Below are 20374 nucleotides of genomic sequence, written 5' to 3' on the forward strand. Positions count from 1 at the left end.
AGCTTATGGATAAGCTATTTTCGTCTGGAAAAGTTTTGAAACAATATCTATCTGTCCATCTATCTATACAGATATTATTTAATCAGATTTTTAAAATAGCCTGTCACTGTCACTATAGCCTACTACATGTTATTCCACTCTAGTCCATTAGAGGTCACTCTTTGCTTACCAGACAAACAACTCGTTTGTCAAATACAGCATTCAACAATGCATGGCTTCAAAAGAAGACAAACATGAAGTTAAAATCTTTCCGTCTGACGAAAAACATTTGCCATTCTGCCCTGCGGCAAAGACTGAAGATTTTTTTTTATGTTTTATGTTACCTTTGCATGTCCCGATTCGAAGAACCCTAGAGTTTGACTGTTGTTCACCCTTTTTCTCACAGCCTCACAGGCCCTTTTGAGTTTTATGTTGGATTGCTTTCATATATATGTCAAACAAGCACACACAAAGTTCACAAACTATTCATATTTTGTTCACAGAGCAATTATGTATTACACTTCCAACACACCTTCACACATGAACACTCACTCCTACTGTAGGCCTACGTATTCTACTTAAGGGGTATAGGCCTCCCTATGGAGGTCCTTGATTGATACACGCCCCATGGAAGACCAAAGATGAGATGGAGGAATTATATTTCCAAAATTGGCCAGGAACGACTCAGGGATCCCCCAGAATGAAGTTACTAATGTTTCTCTGGAGAGGGAAGTCTGGAGCTCTCTGGTGGAGCTGTTGCCCCCACGTTGACCCAAGTCACCCAACTATATACATAAGCAGTTGAAGATGGATGGATGGATGGATGAAACATTTCATGATAGCTTCATAGACTTGTTTGACAATGCATCCATGTTTCACATGCATCCAGGAGCGAAAAAAGGAGAGAGGACATCTGGGAGGAAAGGAAAGAGTGCAGACGACAAAAGGCAGCATCAGCAGAGGCAGGCACACAATAAGTACATCAACAGAAATAAAACTGCAACAGAGACTGCAGAGTGTTCAGCAACAGCAGGCACTGAACAGACTAATCCCTGGCGCCAAAAAGTGCATTTTATACGTGCGTCCACTAAGGAAAGTAGCCTATAGGCTTTCTAATGAGTAATGACACAAGTATTTGTATTGGTGAGTAGTGAAAACACTGGTCTGCATTTCATGCGAGCGCAGGAAGAGAAGAGTAGCATAGATCTAATGCAAAGGCATAAAGGCATTAGAGCTATGGACCAGGACCAGAGCTAGGTTGATGTATTTTTCATACTCTGAAACACACCCATGGCGTCAACTATTAGAACTGTGACAGGCTGTGGGATACCTGGAAGAACTTCCTGCATCAGACCAGGCTGTGGCACAACTTCAAGAGGCCCTGCCTTGGCATCTTCTACTACTGTGCATCAGATTGGATGTGTTAAATATGTTTATTTTTACATTGAAGATTTGTGTGTGGTCTCCACATTTTGTTCTTCCTTTGAGCAGGGTTGTGACAGTAGTGTGTCACCTACAGTATGAGTACAAAACTGCAAAACCCTGACATTCTTTGAAGGAAGAACCGGTAAAAAATGGTGCAGAGACCCTTTCGGCTAATCAATGCATGCATTAGCATTAACATTTGTTTCAATGTTTCTATGAAAAAGATTGCTTGTTTCAGCATTATGCCTGCATAAAATACAAACACAAGAACATTTGGTGAAGTAAGGACTTTTATTAGAAAGCAGACTTTTCTGTATTGCATTTGAAAGTTATCTGCATGTCACTTGTACTACACAGCTGAAACTGGTGTTGGGAAAGAACAAGATGGGAATGAAGGTTATTTTAAGATTTTTATGAAACGTCAAAAGTGGCAACTTGCGGTTAACTTGTTTATATTATTGTTGCTTGAGTCACAAGGCGCATACTGTAAATACCATTAACCTTTTTTTCCACATAAGGGTTAGCAGTCACTCCAAATGTTTTCACTGCTGACATCCTCCCATCCCAGTTTGTCTGAGTGGTCCAAGGCAAGCCCTGTTGATAGTGAGCATTAATTACCATAGTCAAAATGTACATCTGTAGCATAGTCAGATCACAGATGTGCTTTCCTCATATGAGTTTGTCAACGGAGACCACTAGCCAGTGAATTAGGACCAATAAGTAAAGTCCATGCATTATTATTAACAACACAAACATGACCCTTTTCCTTGAATGAAGCACCAAGTTATACAGTAAGTCTGTCTTTTTAGCAAAGAGATACACTTGTAATCAAGAAAAACAGAATTGACACAAGCAACATGTAGTAGAAAGCTATAGCAAATACTACCAACAAGCTGGAAATGACAAGGAAAATAGCAGGAGCACAGCGATTCATGACAGATATTCCATAGTGCACACTGTGGGTCTCTTCCCCCATTCTGATTGTCAGCGCTCTGAGCACATGGGTTTGAAGGTGACTTGTTCCTTTGTCAAAACGACACTCACTCTTGGCATTTAATTAGTGTGGTTGCCCATAGGCAACCATATAGCAAGTTAAATTGGTAATTCTAAAGTGCTGGCATTAACGTTCAAAGACACATTACGCACGCACATACACACAAGAAACCTCCATTGCAATCATTTTTCTGAGTTTGCTGCAGGTTCTCGTGCACGCGTGACTAAAAGTAGTCAGTCTTTGTATTCCTCTCACAGTCACCAGATTACTGGGTGTAGAACAATGCTGAACAATCAATAAAGGACCATGGTGTGTGACAAACAAAAATAAAATAGAAAACCATTCCACTGCAAGACTCCTCACTGCTTTGTCTGCAGACACTGTATACTGTACATACTACATGCATCATATATTTCATATATCTTTGATGCAGGTAACTGTAAAATAATTTCTGGTAACCACTCCTTAAAAAGAATACTTGACCTGTTTGGAACTGTAAAGTCATGCTACATTTGTTACATGGATTAAAACAAAAGTTCATTATACTGATTTTAGAGCAACCGGGGTTAAGCACTTATGAAGTGTTAGAGATGTTAAAAAAAAAAAAAAAAAAAAAAGTTTAAATAAAATCTGTCAAAATGGGATCTTTACCAGATATAATCCTACCCATATTGTCTTCATTTTCATTTGACATCCAGTCATTCTTTGTTTTAAATATTGCTAACAATTAAACTGATTTATGTTAAAAGCTGCAACATTAATGCAACTTAGCTATCGCAAATATGTTTGCTGTATGCCTAGGTGAGATGTCAATTTCGATCAAATAAAGTTATGAACTAGTATGAATTAGTATATCATATAACACATGTACATTACAGCATTATCTTTCTCAGCCACCACAAACAGAGCTCATCCTCTTAAGGGTTAGCCATAACATTCTCTGAGAATCACTGTGTTAAGGGTGATTCATACTTAGTTTGACCCAGCATGATTCAGGCTTTAGTGCAACATCATTCCATTTCACTTTCACCCTGTACAGTACAATCTTAAAAAAGAGTCCTAGAGGCAGAGAAACATATTGGTAGTCACTTTTCTTTTGGCTGGGACAGAATTGTATATGCATTACTTAATAAGGCAGATAAGTAGTAAATGATATGGCTAAAACAGCTTTAAAGCGGCACTATGTAACATTTTCTTCCACCCAATCTGTATGCTAAAGTATGTTAATACGATATAACTATAACACATTGGTGTAAAAGGTCTAGACACAAAGGATCTGATCATCTGACACGAATGTTGAGCTGATGGTCAAGATTCAACTTATCCCCCGAGCAAGTTCTACTCGTTCAATGGTAAACATCATGCACTTGCGCAGGAAACAGCTGGGTTCAAATGCGGCGTAGAGGAAAAGTTACATAGTGCAGCTGTAAGGGGAAATTATTACGTTTTGTGTCCAAGGAATTTTCACTATTGAAACTTAAAGCCACTAAAAGTTGCATTCCATGGTTGATAATTGTGACTTTTTGTTGACGTAGGTGAAGTATACCAGTTTAATACACATTACAAAAGGCAACACATGGCCGCGGTCGCGTGGAAACCTTGTACATGCAGAACTGTACCTTTTATTTTTTTTGAAACATTTTAAAATAGCGATCTACAAGCTAACTCACATTGTGAGCCTGTAGATCAGGCCTGTTTTCACTACTTCTACGTAACATTTTTGTATGGTGAAGTAGGGAGTTAATTTACAAAAATAATAAGAAAAACATAAAACATAAAAATATGTATTTACAAGGTTTCTGCCCGACAGCGATGACATATTTGTACCAGGGAGGCCACAGCATTCAGTACGTGCATCCTTTAACCAACAAGCTAACTGATGTCAAATTCATATGGGTGTCAATCAGGGAAATCATGGATTATTGTTGATGAGCTATATATGATTATATTGAAATTGGAATGACAACACATTTTTTTATCAGACAGAAGATTAGGGATATGTTGGTGCTTCCTTTGATAAATATGGTGATGACAAAAAAAAGTATATGAACTGTTTGAAACATGAGCAAATAAGTCGGTATTACAACCCACCTCCAAAAGTTGTTTCTTAAACATCATAATTTTATATGGAAAACAGTCCCATCAAGGGTAGCCATTTTACAGCTATAGCTCACTTGTCTTGACTATGTTTCAACAACAGATAATCCTACCCAACAATATTCATAGCCACATAGTCTATAAGGCACTGGTCCACACACTTTTCATCACTGCATGTTATTTATTTAATGATAACTTTGTGTTGATTTCAAATTCCCCTTATATCACATGTGTATAGGAAAACAAATTATCATGGCAACCGCAGGGTATTTCTATAACGGTGTGATTTTTGGTGGATTCGCAGTAGATGAGTGATTAAATGCACTATAAAACGTATTGTGTTTAATCACAATCATAATAAAAAACTAAATCCTTACCGATTATAAGAGCTACTTTTAGAACTGAAGCATGGCCATTTTAAAATGTGTTGAAATATGTATATATTACGCATATCCCTCTCCTAAGCATTTTGTTCTTTGTTTAGGGTCCACAGACCTGCTATTACAGCATGTCTTACATGTCTGTATAGTTGAAAAATAATTAGCTGGCATATCATATCGGACATATCACAGAGGCCTGCATACTGTAGGATATTTGTTATTCTTTAGATTTGTTTGAGAAATACTTCCTCATGCTCCATCACATTAGAGAACCAATAGTCATTTGAAATTACAGCTCCAGGTTAAAAGGAAACACCAAACCTCAATATCAAATGACTACTATATTCTGGCCCACTTTGATGTGAAGATACAACTGTGAAAGTGTGCAATTTAGCAAAGTGATTCAGTATTATTTTTTATTTTTTTGCCCTATTCAATCAGACCCTGGACCCTTACTTAGCCAAAGCAGTGCTACAGATATACAGGTAGTTTACATTCACTCATTATCTCAGTCATATTCTCCCCCCCCCCCCCACAGCCCTGTTTTCCATGGCAGATCACATTTCTACAAGAAATACTGTAAACTTCTTTTTTTTTTATCGTTACCTAGTGCAATTACAACCCTGTGCTTCTTTGCAGGGCCTTCTTAAAGCTACCCCCAGGGAAAAGAAAGAAAGAAAGGAAGAAAAAAGACAGAATAACCGGCCCAACATTTCAGATAGCACAGCAGTAAAGCAACAGTAAAAATGGGCATTTTATAGTTCTAGCAACGCATAGCATCTCTGCTGTCGGGAAGAAACCACCTAACTCTAAAATGTTATATTTTTCAGTAAATGAATAATATACATTTTGCAGGAAATGAAGAAAACCTTTTTATTTTAATATATATTTGAAAACAAAGCAATACTGCCTCAGCAAAGTTGGTGCTGTGACTTTATATACTGGCATGAGAGGGGGAGAGGTGGTGGAGCTAGCTGTTTTAGCAGACATTGTGAGGGTCCAATGGAGTAAAGAGGTTTTGTCCGAATCATTTTAATTTCTACTACTTTCTATTGATTCAAGCCTGGGTGTTGAATAGCATTGATTTATGCAAAAACATCAAAAACCTCAGAAATTGAGTTAGGTGCATGGTTTCCTTCCTGGACAGCAACAAATGATGCTACTACCAGTATTTTCAGCAACAAAGCACTACTATAAACCTTATTGCACAGTACGGTATGTCACTGTTTTCAGAGAAGTCAATTTGTATTTCAACCACATTATAAATAGTTAGCCTTCCGGAAGGACTGTATTTTTGGCTTTAAATCCAACTTGCAGGTTAACTACCTGCTATACGACCATAAATATAATATGGTCAATAATGTTGGCAATGGCATCTCAATTCAGAGTGTGTGAGCACAAAAAGGTGAATCCCTTGTATGACATATAATAATATATGCTGTAAATGGAGCATTTTAGAATGGACTACAGCGTTGTCAGTTTGAACTGGCGTACAGTAGACAATACAAGGGAAGCAGCAGAAAGCATAACAACTGTAGAGCAGCATACTTCTCAAACATTTTCATTAAAAACGTACAGAATTATTCCAAATGTTTAACATTTTCTACACGTTCACAACGTGTGGTTTCTATTTTTGAATAGCCGAAGAATAAAATAGGCTTAAGTGGTTAAACCACATTGTTTATAGAGCAAAATAAACAACCTGCAAGTTGGACTTTAGATAAACTTGGGAATTGGTCATATTATATGTTAAGGACACTCAAATCAATGGTCTTGTGACTGTATGACAATCTGAACATAATGGACCAGTGTATCTCTGTATCTTTTAAAACCAACACTCAGGACAACAACATATAGCTCGTCATACGACAGAAATGGTGGAAACGGATATCAATTTGAAAATGAGTGCAACAAACAGGTTTAACAGGATTCACTGTGCAACATTTCCTCCCCTCGCACGTCTAAAAGAGCAACAGTCATCGCCAGAAGGTCACTAAACCAAGTCCACAATAATCCAAAGGAAGAGTTAATCAGAGAGATAAAGATGAGGGCACATTTTCAGTCCATTCTTGTTTAGAAGTCATGTCTAGTCAAACTCATTAGCTTTACCAACCCATAACTTTTCAAGTACAAATGCAATAAGCCAGCAGAAATTGCTCTTATTAGTTTCATTCAATAATTTACAAAAAAGAAAAGAAAGAAAAAGAAGGGAAAAGAGTGGTGGAGGTCAGTGGATGGTAGCAGGACTAGGTAGTGCTCATCTCTCCATCATATCAGGTTGAAACGGTATTTCTTTCAGGCACAACACTTAGTGTAGTGTAGTCTACTTCTACTAAACCAGTGGTTCTCAAACCTTAATTTCAATGACCCCCAGTTTGTTCAATGGAAAACAACCGTACCCGTTTGGCTCCATGTGTGTACGCTCTCAGAGTTATTACAGACCTATAAGGGTCAACTTAGTTCCAAACTGTTATCCATCTAGCATGGGAACCCCCCGGGAACCCCCCACGGACCCCACTATGAGAACCACTGTACTATACTACGTAGTGTAACCATTCCGTATGTTACTCTAAGTGTCCTCCAACCACGGGCCATACTGTACAGACCCTCCAATGCAAAGGGAGCGCCGGTCAGTAATGTGTCTTTCCACACACGACAGGCCTGGGTCGGACCAAAGTTAACTGTGGGGCTAACCTGGGTCACACTGACTGCATGAAGCCAGATCCCACAGACTGAATGTACTAATGGTGTATCTTGAGGCAAAACAGCAGCTGTTTTCTTATCTGGATGCAGGTTTTATAAGTGGTTCTGTTGTTGTTTTTTATTTGTATAATTCACTGTATTCATTCTCTGAATTCATGCATACTGTACAAGCTCTGAGATAGTGGGCAACGCGTTCTGGTTCATGGCTCTGGCATCTCTATCCTCCTCCCTCTGTATTTTTGTATTGTAAAGAAGGACGCTTAAGAATTACAAACATTGTTAAGCCGTGTTGCCAGTGTTTTTTGAATACATCCGTGTAGATATTAAAGGTTAAGATCACAAGTTGCAAATGTGTGTGCACGTTGTGTGCATGTGTGTGTGCATGTGTGTGTGCGTGTGCGTGCGTGTGTGTGTGTGTGTGTGTGTGTGTGTGTGTGTGTGTGCGTGTGCGTGAATATCCAAGCAGACACAGGCATCACATTGACTACTTGCATGTCTCGGGGCAAATACCCAAAGACAAGCAACTCCTTCATGTGTTCAAGAGCTTTAGTTTGACCGCCTAGAAAAGCCCATATCCTTGAGCAATACGTCGAGTTAATCATCTCTATCATAAGAATCACATGCTCTCTTTTACAGAACATATAATTGTTTGCTAAATGCAGTTGTCGCTTCTAATTTTCTGGTGTTAACGCACCACACCGTTCTCTGAATGCCAATTCATATGTTACAGGCATACAACTCTCTTGCAACCACCACTCTGAAATAAATTCAAGTTTGAGTGATTGCTTGAATCTGCCCAAAGGGTTTTTTGGCTGGCTGGGGAGTGATTTTTCAGATGGTTCAACCTCTAAAAAAGCCTGGTTTATAATATTTGTGACACGCCAGTGTCCCATGCCTGAAAACAGCAGATATACAAACTCACAACGCATCGCATTATGAGCTTGTAGGTCGGCTATTTTAGGCACCGGACACCATCAAAATGTTTTGATGGTTTCCATTATGTTCCCTCTTTCTATCCTTGTGAGGGCACAATTATCAGAAAGATATACTGTACGTACACAAGTACAGGTGCATGCTGGGATGCAGGCACGCACAAACAACACACTTTGTTGCTGTCGGGCGGGGCAGAAATGTCCATATTTCCATGTTTTAAACTTTTAATGTTTTCTCGTAAATTAATGACGTGCATGTGTGTTGTGCAAAAGCGGTGAAAATAGCTGATCTAAAAGCGTGGTGAACTTGTAGATCTGCAATTTGTTGGCTATTGTTTTACATTTGTTTTGTCTGTCTGTTGGTTTTATGAATTCTGAACCAATTAAATGTATTAACGAGAACATGGGACTAAATGATAACTACATTGATCGGATCCATTGTTCCACACATTTCCTGAAAAGTAACGGGTTTGGACATACAAGGTTCCCACCCGCCAATGACGATTTATATCTAACACTGTGCAAAATGTTCCACTTATTAGTGAGCACGTTATGTTCAGCCTGTGACACTGGCCGATCCGTTTCTGTCCCAAGGTGACTTGGGTTATTTTCAGAGGCAGCTTTCCAAGAAATAAGAATATCATTTTACAAACTCTGTACCACACCCCACATGGTATCTACCGTATCTATCTGTAAAGTAACGGCTGTTTTTTTTGTGTCAATGAAATGATAACATTCGTTCTGTTACGAGCCATCAAAACATTGCTGGGTGCAGTGCAGAAATTAAACGAGAGCGGAGAGAAGAGATACGGAGAAAGGATTTGTTTTCTGAATTGAATCAATGCCATGCCTGTGTCTATTTGGCTTCAATAATAACGAATGTTGAAAAGTGTAATCTGTGTGTGTGTGTGTGTGTGTGTGTGTGTGTGTGTGTGTGTGTGTGCGCGCACGCGAGAGCGTGCGTACGCGTGTGTGTGCGCGTGTGTGTGACAAAGCACTGTATCGTAAGTTCTACAAGCATAGCTATTTGTGCTGAGTCGTTCCGTTTTGAGGAATCACAGAGAAGAAGAGGTGTAGAGGTGACAGAGGAAAGACAGTAAGCATAAAAGTGTGATGTTTGACAGATTTCACAATGTAAGGAGGCGCCCCCCCCCCCCCCCCCCCTCCCCCCAAAAAAGGAGACCTCACTGTCCATTCACCCTCAGACCTTCTCCAAAAGCCCCGTCTCCTTCCTGTTCATTGGGGAGGTCCTCCCGGCCGCCTGCCTCAGCGCCTGCGATCAACAACGACCCATCCGTGCTGCGCTCTAACCCAGCCTCCTCCGTCTCCTCCTCCTCCTCGTGCTCCTCCTGGGCGACACCGTCACCCTCCATGCCCTCTCCTCCTCCTCCTCCTCCGGCCGCTCCCAGTCCCGGACTGCCCTCGCCCTGCAGCAGAGCGTGAGTCCTGAGAGCGTCCTTGCTGCTGCGGTCCGGGTACAACCTCTGCTCTAGGGTCTTGAAGTCAGCCTCGAACGGCAGGACGAGGCCGGGCGGGGGGGGGCCGGCGGCGCCCAGGGCCAGGCCCAGGCCCACGGCGGCGCCCACGCCCACGCCCATGCCCATGCCCGTGCGGTACACCTCCATGCCGTCGGGCAGCATAGACTTGATCTTGGGCAGCCAGCGCTTGCGGACGCGCCGGGCGTTCGTGCACATGTCCGCCGCGATGACGTTCATCTCGCTCTCCTTGAAGTTCGGGTTAAAGTTTTGACAGTAGACTGAAAAGGGGGAATGCATGCGCACGTACATGCACGCACACACACACACACACACACACACACACACACACACACACACACGCATAAACGCACACACATGCACACGCGCACGCACACACACACACACACACACACACACACACACACACACACACACACACACACACACACACACACACACACACACACACACACACACACACACATTATTTCATTTCAATAGATAAAATAGGAGATCGAAGGCACTCTGTTTCCATGAAGTTTAAACAGCCTTTATTGTAATGGCATCAGCTTTGGCAAAAGAAAGGTTAAAAAACGACTAACGTTTCGGCTGTTAAACCTTCATCAGATCCAGTAGACTAGAGAATAGAAGCTGTTAAACCTTCATCAGATCCAGTAGACTAGAGAATAGAAGCTGTTAAACCTTCATCAGATCCAGTAGACTAGAGAATAGAAGCTGTTAAACCTTCATCAGATCCAGTAGACTAGAGAATAGAAGCTGTTAAACCTTCATCAGATCCAGTAGACTAGAGAATAGAAGCTGTTAAACCTTCATCAGATCCAGTAGACTAGAGAATAGAAGCTGTTAAACCTTCATCAGATCCAGTAGACTAGAGAATAGAAGCTGTTAAACCTTCATCAGATCCAGTAGACTAGAGAATAGAAGCTGTTAAACCTTCATCAGATCCAGTAGACTAGAGCAGGGGTTCCCAAACTTTTTTGGACCAGGTACCCCTTTTGGGGTAGATATTTTTCCAGGTACCCCCTCATCCTCGCAACACGGATAACAAATAAATGTATACGGTTTAAATGTAGACGTCTAAATGTAGACGTCTAAATGTATACAGACGTCTAAATGTGTACGTCTAAATGTAGACGTCTAAATGTAGACGTCTAAATGTGTACGTCTTCTCTTATGGGGGTCCCTGGCATATCTTTTCAAATGGGGGTCCACGGGCTAAGTAGTGTCAATTTGGGGGTCCTTGACATGAAAAAGTTTGGGAACCACTGCTTTAAACACTTTAGCACTTTATGAACATGAACAAAATAGATGGGTCCCCCCTGGAACTCCCTCAGGTACCCCTGGGGGTCCCCGGACCCCACTTTGGGAACCACTGGACTAGAGGATAGAAGCGGGCATCGTTTTCAATCTGGACCCACTGAAAAATGGCCCATTAATTCTTTTTCCCATAGAGATTTACAGAAATATTTGGGGTGCGCACGCTTTTCCGACACACCGAAGATCCGAAGCGGGGGGACATGCGATGCGATGCGAAAAAGCGATGGTCCGACATGCGCTGCTCCCGTGCTTGCGGTTAGGGTTAGGATTGAGGTTTCGGATCAATAGTATGTCGGAACTAAAGCCTGCACCCGAAATATTTACCGGTATATATCAATAATTTCTGGTGAATCCTGAAATAATTGATATATATCCTGTGCAAAAATAACTTTTTTAGAATAATTAATTATATGAGATACTACATTTAATAACTACCCTTTGTATAGCGGTTTTCATTTTTACTTTCTTCACAGAATCAAAGGATCCTGAACGCTGGATTCTAGGCTTAACCCATTTTGGGCGGGAACCCTTTTGGTGTTTTAAACATTATGTTATAATTTAGCTATTGAAAAATAGCAGATCTACAAGCTCATAGCGCGCCACCGAGTGGCGTGCTATGAGTGGCCCACTGCTATGCTCAGCTCAATGGGTTCACTCTTTTCATTCAGCATGTCTCAATGAGCATTCCTTTTTACATTGTCACCAACAATTAGAATCTAATTGCTATCGTTCACATATTGTTCCATTGTTCTGAGATGCAATTCAATCCCATACTGTTTTTATTTTTTAATTAAACAGAACTTACGTTTGACAGCATTGAGGACCCTGCTGTCCAGGGGTTTTCTACTGGGGTCACTCGTAGAGGACCGGATACCTGTCCCACAGCTGTTGGCCAAGGTGTTTCTGTAGGGGCACACAGTCAACACCAGGGGGCAGCGTCAGCAGCAGCAGGCTCACAGATAAATATGAGAACAGCCCTACATAATGACTGCATTGCTCTGTAATATGACCACCGATGGGGTGTGTGAAGTATGGATTCAGACAAACAAGCCGTGGAGTGACAGCCATATAAACTGAGCTCCAGTCTGGACTGCATGGCTTTTGTGGAATTCTGCCGTTTACAGCGCCACAATGGAAACAAGCCCCTAGGGTACTTTGTGTTAAAATCATTAAAAGATCATTGTAAAATCGTAGCTCTGTATGTTATTGCAAATAGCTGATCTACAAGAGCTATTTACAAATACTAATAGCCAAAGTTTGAATAGGGCTGAAGTGGTTAATGTATGTTTTGAAATATTAATCGAAATGTGCACAGCAACCATGCACGAACCAAAGGTTTTCAAATAATTCCCGTACAGTAAAAGTATAATGTTTGCCCCTCAGATGTAGTGGAGTAGAAGTAAAAGTATAATGTTTGCCCCTGAGATGTAGTGGAGTAGAAGTAAAAGTATCATGTTTGCCCCTCAGATGTAGTGGAGTAGAAGTAAAAGTATAATGTTTGCCCCTGAGATGTAGTGGAGTAGAAGTAAAAGTATAATGTTTGCCCCTCAGATGTAGTGGAGTAGAAGTAAAAGTATAATGTTTGCCCCTGAGATGTAGTGGAGTAGAAGTAAAAGTATCATGTTTGCCCCTGAGATGTAGTGGAGTAGAAGTAAAAGTATAATGTTTGCCCCTGAGATGTAGTGGAGTAGAAGTAAAAGTATCATGTTTGCCCCTGAGATGTAGTGGAGTAGAAGTAAAAGTATAATGTTTGCCCCTGAGATGTAGTGGAGTAGAAGTAAAAGTATTGAAAATGTACTCGGTTACTTCACACACCACTGTCAACTAAAATGCCACGACGGTGACAAGGTGACCCTACCTGTCAAAGAAGGTGACAAGGTGACCCTACCTGTCAAAGAAGGTGACAAGGTGACCCTACCTGTCAAAGAAGGTGGCTAGCAGGCGACGCAGCAGGACTTTGTGTTTGATGCCAGCACACAGATGGCAGTTCATCAGCTGGCCTCGAGTCATGTATACTTGAGTACCTGGAGGGGGAAATGACAAAACATTGGTACTACTTCACTGTAGTTTCTTCTTTTTTTAATTACCTTTGGGGTTCGGCAAAGGTTACATTTTGAAATATTGCACTTTTGACTCCACTACTTTTCTAGGAAAGGGACTCTTGGTACCCAAACTTGAAAAGGCTACATTTTGAAATATTGCACTGCAATATTGCAGTGTGTGTGTGTGTGTGTGTGTGTGTGTGTGTGTGTGTGTGTGTGTGTGTGTGTGTGTGTGTGTGTGTGTATGTGTGTGTGTGTGTGTGCGTGTGCGTGCGTGCGTGCGTGTATTCTTAATAATATAATCTTTCAAGTTTGGGTACCAAGAGTCCCTTTCCTAGAAAAGTAGTGGAGTCAAAAGTGCAATATTTCAAAATGTAACCTTTGCAAAGGAAACGTTCGCACATCCACTCCGCTCAGATGCAGGTGCCTTGTTGGACAGTATCAAATGACCATACAAGAGGAGAAAAAGGTTTATTCAGACACAAATAGTGTTTGAATAAACTTGACGCTGCTGAGCAGAGCGGTGTTCTTCTTTTATGGTTATTGACAGACTGTTGAAAGAGGGCGCTGTTTAGTTTGTGTGTGTGTGTGTGTGTGTGTGTGTGTGTGTGTGTGTGTGCGCGTAAGAGATAGAGAGAGAGGGAGAGAGAAGCTACCAGCCACGAGCTCCAGCTTCTCCCCGGGGTCTCCCTCCGTGTAGAGCTTGGGGTGGCAGCGGTAGCCGATCTGGCTGATGAGGCTGGCGGGCAGGGCCACCAGGTCCCGGCGGATCAGAACACAGTTGCGGTTCTCCAGGGCCAACGGCACCGACGCCATCTCAGGCTTATCCTGGACTGAGGAGAGCAAGAACGTGTGGAGAAATATTGAGGAAGTGGGGCTTGAAATATCAGGAGGGTGTCATGTTGCACACAGAGAGAGAAAAAACAAAACAAAAAACAAAACAAAAAAGACGGTGACGCATGAATGATTAAAAGGGGCTTCAATATAAAGAAACCAAAAGGAGTAGACAAAAAAAATAAAGCCGGTTGTAATACCATATGAGTATGTTGTATTTCATAAATGTTTCAGAGTGCTGCAGATGGATCCCAGATAGATACGGTGTAATGCCGCGTCAGCAGCTTGAAGTTTTGAGGTGGTACCAGTTTCAAATTGGGTATTAGGTTCTTACTCACAAGAACGCTCCCGCCGACCTCTACCGTGACTTGTGTAAGTCAACACGCACGTCTCATGCACGCACACGCACACACATACACGCACAGGCATGCACGCATGCACGCACACACAAACACACTCAGGCACAACCCACGCAAACAGAAAAATGAAACCGTTTATTCACTGTCTGAGACACACGTACGTGCTTATAAGTGCATGCCTCCACATGTACGCATGCATGTACGCACGCACACGCACGCACATAAACACACACACACACACACACGCACAAATGTTCTCAAATGCCCCGCAATGTCACCCTGGGGTGTTCCAGAGAGAGAGGTTTCATGAATTTCCGAAACGCTAGACTTTGACAAACCTTTTTTAGAGCAGCAAGATTTTAGGCCCTGGCACAACCCCTGGATCATTTGCCCATGCACGCGTGGGTTTCATTTGTTAGTGTGTCTGTACATCTGTAAGTGTGTGTGTGTGTGTGTGTGTGTGTGTGTGCGTGCGTGCGTGCATGCGTGTGTTGCGCATGTGCATGTGTGGTGTTTGAATGTAACCTTAAAAGTGTTCATTTATCCTTATAAAACAGATTGTTCCGGCCCTTGATTGTGATTGGCTGAGCTGGTTCAAATCCGTCGTAAAATGCTCTATAAACGTGTAGCCATGTGACATCAGATTGTTTGGCAAATTGTTTCAAAATGTTACATTTGTTTAGTTATGTATCAATCAATAAAACTACTACCATATAGTGCAACTTTCGTTCAACTTTGACCTCTCTGTAAATTTTTGTGTCTCCAATACCACTACGCCAGCAGCAGCACAAAAACATAGTTCCAAACCTCCATGTGACATTGCCCCCCAGCCAGTGCCATATCCATATTCTCACTTTTTGTGTTGTTTTAGTTTTCACATCATATTTCAGCGTCTGTACAAGGTCTGTACTTTTTAAAGTATATATATTTGTCCTGCCTTTATTGATAGGGGGGCACACACACAGCAAAAGGCGTTGGGATCTGGCATCGAACCCACGACACGCTAGCCTGACAGCGTGCCGCGGGTTCAACTCCCGATCCCAACGACATTTGCATTAGCAGCCTAGATGCCCGCTCTGCACTGGCCACCCGGTGCCAGATCTGATACTTTTTGATACTTTTCAATTTGAATCCGTTTGGATTTGAATCCTGAAAAATAACAGTTTTGAGGTTTTCCACCCGACATAGACGATAATAGGCCACGGTTTAAGTGGTTAATTTGTGACTCAGGAGAGTGTGAACACGTAACCAAATGGACCCCTTCACGGTCCTAAACCAGAAAAGCGCTAGAACCCATCACACACACACAGCTGTTGTAGCTGTGATAAGGAGCATGCTGCTGTCTCAACGCATTCCAAACATCACTCCATGCAGCTATCCTAATGTTTACACAAAGCCCCCCCCCCCCCCCCACACACACACACACACACACACACACACACACTGGAAGGAAGCGCAACATCCAATACATAATGGAATTAATAAAAATAACTGGAAAGTAATTGAATATTGTTTGAGTGCACAGTAGCTTACAAAACTGGTCTGGACCGGGACGGTTTCAAAGCCCTGCGAGCTTCTGTCACGGAGTGTGCTTTTTCAAATCGGCCTGACATCACAATTATGTACAGTATATCATTCTTACTTTTATTTGACACCTCTGGAGACATAGTAACACTTTTAAAGGGATTATGACATTATTTTTTTCTTTTGGGAAGAGGGGAGGGGGGGGTTCTGAGCTCAATTGCACCCAAAAAACAGCAGACGATAAACTGCTTTCGGTTAAAATAAGAAAGACGGAGTTCACATTCGGTTAAAATAAAATAAAAAGACAGGGTTCACAGAATGTTTTGTTATGTTTTTGCGTCAGTAATATGAAGCGTATAATAAGGCTTAATTTCTACTTGCGTAGTTGTGTGTGGGTGGCGTGCAACAAGAATAGACAATTTACGAGCTCAAAGAGCTATCTTTGGTGCGCGACACCCACACGCAACTAAGTATCAATCCGAATGAACACAACATGCTGAATAATAGTACAATACTCACTCCCATAGGGGTTCGCCGAGCGTCCATACAGCTGACTGTAGGCCTCCTCTGTAATCCCATCGTACGACTCTTCCTCAAACTCCTCGTCTTCGTTTTGATAGGATGTCGGGCTGTCAGTGGTGGGCAGACTGGAGGCTCCGGGACTAGACCTCTCTGCTCCTCCTCCTCCACCCCCCGGGGGGAGGTGGTGGTGGTACGGAGGCATCCCGGGGAAGATGGTAGTCCCTCCGGCCGCCGTGTAGAGCAACGAGCTGACCCTGGCCAGCCGGCTCCCCAGCTCTGCTGACGACGAGGTCTTGCTGTTGCTGTGTGTCCCGGCAGGCAGCGCCAGAGGAGTCTGTTCGCCACCCCCTTCCAGTTTGATCTTGCGCTGAGGCATGACCAGCGACGGCGACCAGCCGGCGGCACACAGCGCGGCCGCGCTCGCCGCGAGGCCGTTGCTGCCGTTGTTGTTGTTGTTGTTGCTGGGACTCTGCGGCTCGGAGCCCGTCTCCTCCATGGAGCCGGCCGTCTGCGAGTCGCAGTGCGGCGAGTTGGCCTTGAACATCAGGTCCATGCCTCGCTCCACGATGTGCTGGATCTGGAGGTAGCCGGCCGTGTACATGACCACCAGCTGCTCGCTGGCCGCCATGGTCAGCTTGCCCGTGTAGCAGAAGGTGAGGATCTGCTCGAAGCAGGCCGGCGTGACGGAGGAGGGCAGCTCCAACTGGCTCTTGGAGGAGCTGCTGAAGAGGTCGCGGAAGTAGAGGCTGCTGGCGGCCAGCACGGCCCGGTGGGCCTTGAAGGCCTGGCCTGAGTGACACAGAGAAGCATGTGAGCGTTGTCCCATTAAAGACCCCAGAGGACACCATTCTACAAAAATATCTCCTAAATCATGACAGTTTTCTGAAAAAGGTTTTCTGTTTCTATGTCACTGGTTCTCAAACTATTTCATGTTTAAGGACCCCAAAAATGCTATGTAATTGGCCTCCGACCCCGATCTGAAAATATGTTGCAATTATGTCAAAATGACATAATTGCGAAAAACAAACAAACAAAATAGATTCCCATGCTGAAGCTCTTGTTGGCACAGAGCCCCATGGGGCTTTAGGCAGAAGACCGCAATACAAATGCGATTGTGTGCGATCATCGTTCCGAGGCCAAATCCATGGCGCCGGCGGCGTGATTTACATTGTTTTATTTCTGCAATCTGCTGACAACATACGACAGACAGTTTTGAAGAACGCTTTGGCTGCAGAGGTTATGAGGCACTAACCTCTCTAATCCCTCTCTGAGGGACTACAAAAACAACCAGATGGCAATTAATTAATTAGTTATTAAAGCACACACTTTGTCCACTGAGACAAAGTGCATGGGAGGGTGATGAAAACAAACTCAAATAAAAAACATACAGTGGCCACTGCCAGTGTTTCAGCACTCACAAGCTAGCTGCATCGAGTATAACAAATCCACAAAGAATGTTTCGGCAAGCACATTTTATTTCGTTATTATTAAAAGAAAATTACTTCTTTTGAAGTACAGTACATTGCCAGCCAGCTTAAAGCAAAATGTCACTGTAATAGGTTTGGGTTGTGTAGAACCTACATTTACCGTGCCATGATGTAACTCCAATTATTGGTGAGATTGATCTTCAGTTACACGGTGAAACAAGTCTTAAAGTCATTCTTTTAGCCCATAAACTAATGAAATCACGGTAGATTATGACAACTAGACCTGTTCCAGGCTGTGGCAGCAGTGGTTCAGGGGTAGAGTGACTGGATGGGAACCGCAAGGTTGCCAGTTCAAACCCGGGCTCCCCCAGAGTTACTGTCGAAGTGTCCTTGAGAAAGACACTGAACCCCTAATTGCTCCCGATGTGCAGGTTGGTGCCTTGCATGGTTTCCTCCCGCATCTGTGTGTGTGAATGGGTGAATGTAACGCACAATCTATGTAAAGCGCCTTGGATAAAGGTGCTATATATAAACGCACCATTCACCATTTAGAGTACAGAGTCAGTAACGATGACAGTTGGAGATCCATGCCCCACCCGGCAATGCAATACCCGTTGTATCCATGTCAGTGTACCCAGAGCCTTAGATATAGACAGAGTTACGCAAACTGCGTTCACTTCATGGGGACAGTCCAATGGCGGCTCTCCTACATAGACTTCTATTGAGAATGGGGACAGTCTTGGACCGGAAGTAGGCAGAAATGCATTGGACTCAGGCAACAGCCCAGCTTTAATGATCTTAAATCCCTTTATTTTAGATTGTTTTGTGGTAATAGTACAACATAAACATTAAAGAAACTTTAGTTGTTACTCTACATGACAACTTTAAAACACTTGGCATGTTGCACACATGCTTAAAATAGCTCTTATTTGCGCTCCCTCATTGAAAACAATGTATTTCCAACTCCAGCTTGTCTCAGTTCAGGCTGCATGAACACCCCCTCAATATCGTAACTCTTCTATTAGATGGCTCTGGGTGGCCCACTGGCAGAGCTGACCAGAACCTTTTGTGGTGGTTCTGGAGAACTGTGGGTCCAACCGACTCGACACCGGGCACTGCACTTCCTGCAGGGATGTGGAACGTGTGTGTCGAATTTGGTGGGGCAAACGGTTCTCGAGTTACGTGCATTATAACCGTACACACACGCAGACAGACAGACACACACAGTCACACACACCCACACCCCCACACACACACACCCCCCCCCCCCCCCCCCCCCCACACACACACACACACACACACACACACACACACACACGTGGCGCATTTATAGTATGATAGATACTGTAGAGTGTAGATAGATGTTGAACATTGCATAACACGAAGTGGCAAGTAAGAATGTCCGCTACCTATTGATCGGCAGATCCATTCCGTATCTTCTTTCTAATTCAAAGCTTTGGGCGTTTGTAATGTTACATACGATTGATTGATTGATTGATTGATTGATTGATTGATTGATTCATTGATTGAAAATTGTATTAACAGATGGCAGAATGGGTACAGATCAAGGAAGGTACAGGTCAATACAAAAACTGCTAAGAGGATAAAACCAGAAAAAGCACAAAGACTTGTTTAAATCAGGGTTCTCCATTTTCAAATTTGTCAAATATTGACAGAATCCGCTATCTTTCCGTCTGTTTATGACCTAAAAGAGTGACTTTGAGACCTTTTTTAATTGACATGCAACGTAAGACAATGAGGAAACTATATTTTGGAATATATAATTTGAATCAACAGAGCTACTCTTGAGCTACTCTGTGCTATGAACTTCAGAGCAAACGTTTTAAACTCATATCTTTGCTTCTGGGAGGGTTCCCTGGAACAACATATGTTCAGATGGGAGTCGGTGGCCAATTACATATCATTTCTGGGGTCCTTGACATGAAATCTTGAGCAAACATAGGCATCAGGATTTAGAATAATTATTTTTTAATTTCGACGTCAGGCCTGAATGGGTTAAGTCCATTGAATCCCTACAAACCTCTGACCAGGATGGACACGTCACAGTAGTGTCCCAACAAGCGCTGCTCGTTGAGGGAGCCCAGCACGGTGGCTCCAAAGTTGGGGATCTCGACGTGGAGCAGCTGGGACATGTTGGACACAGAGCAGGACACTGGGCTTCAGATAGTTACTGCAGACACTGCCAGCGACAAAGACATCTGTGGGGGAAGGGAGGGAGGGAGAGAGAGGGTGCAACGTAAGAAAATGAACTTAGAAGAAGTCCCCCTCGGGGCACAGGTCTCCACCAGGATTGATATTTGGATCAAATCTGGACTAATG

The 20374-nt window shown here is 42.9% G+C and overlaps 1 protein-coding gene across 3 annotated transcripts in view; it reads right to left on the reverse strand.

Moving 5' to 3' along the window:
* Positions 1–1676: 1676 nt before the first annotated feature.
* The window catches only part of nacc2 (NACC family member 2), a 64774-nt gene continuing 46076 nt past the window's right edge, over positions 1677–20374 (reverse strand). For all 3 annotated transcript variants that reach the window (XM_080756545.1, XM_080756547.1, XM_080756546.1), the window contains exons 2-7: positions 20076–20253; positions 16605–17396; positions 14025–14201; positions 13245–13350; positions 12132–12229; positions 1677–10266 (exon numbers count right to left, since the gene is read on the reverse strand). In XM_080756545.1, the coding sequence (XP_080612671.1) occupies positions 9695–10266; positions 12132–12229; positions 13245–13350; positions 14025–14201; positions 16605–17396; positions 20076–20187 (1857 nt within the window). In that variant the 5' untranslated portion in view covers positions 20188–20253 and the 3' untranslated portion in view covers positions 1677–9694. The remainder of the gene's footprint in view (positions 10267–12131; positions 12230–13244; positions 13351–14024; positions 14202–16604; positions 17397–20075; positions 20254–20374) is intronic.

Source organism: Protomyctophum bolini, assembly GCF_963924005.1.
Source record: "Protomyctophum bolini genome assembly, chromosome: 22".
Lineage (NCBI taxonomy): Eukaryota > Metazoa > Chordata > Actinopteri > Myctophiformes > Myctophidae > Protomyctophum > Protomyctophum bolini.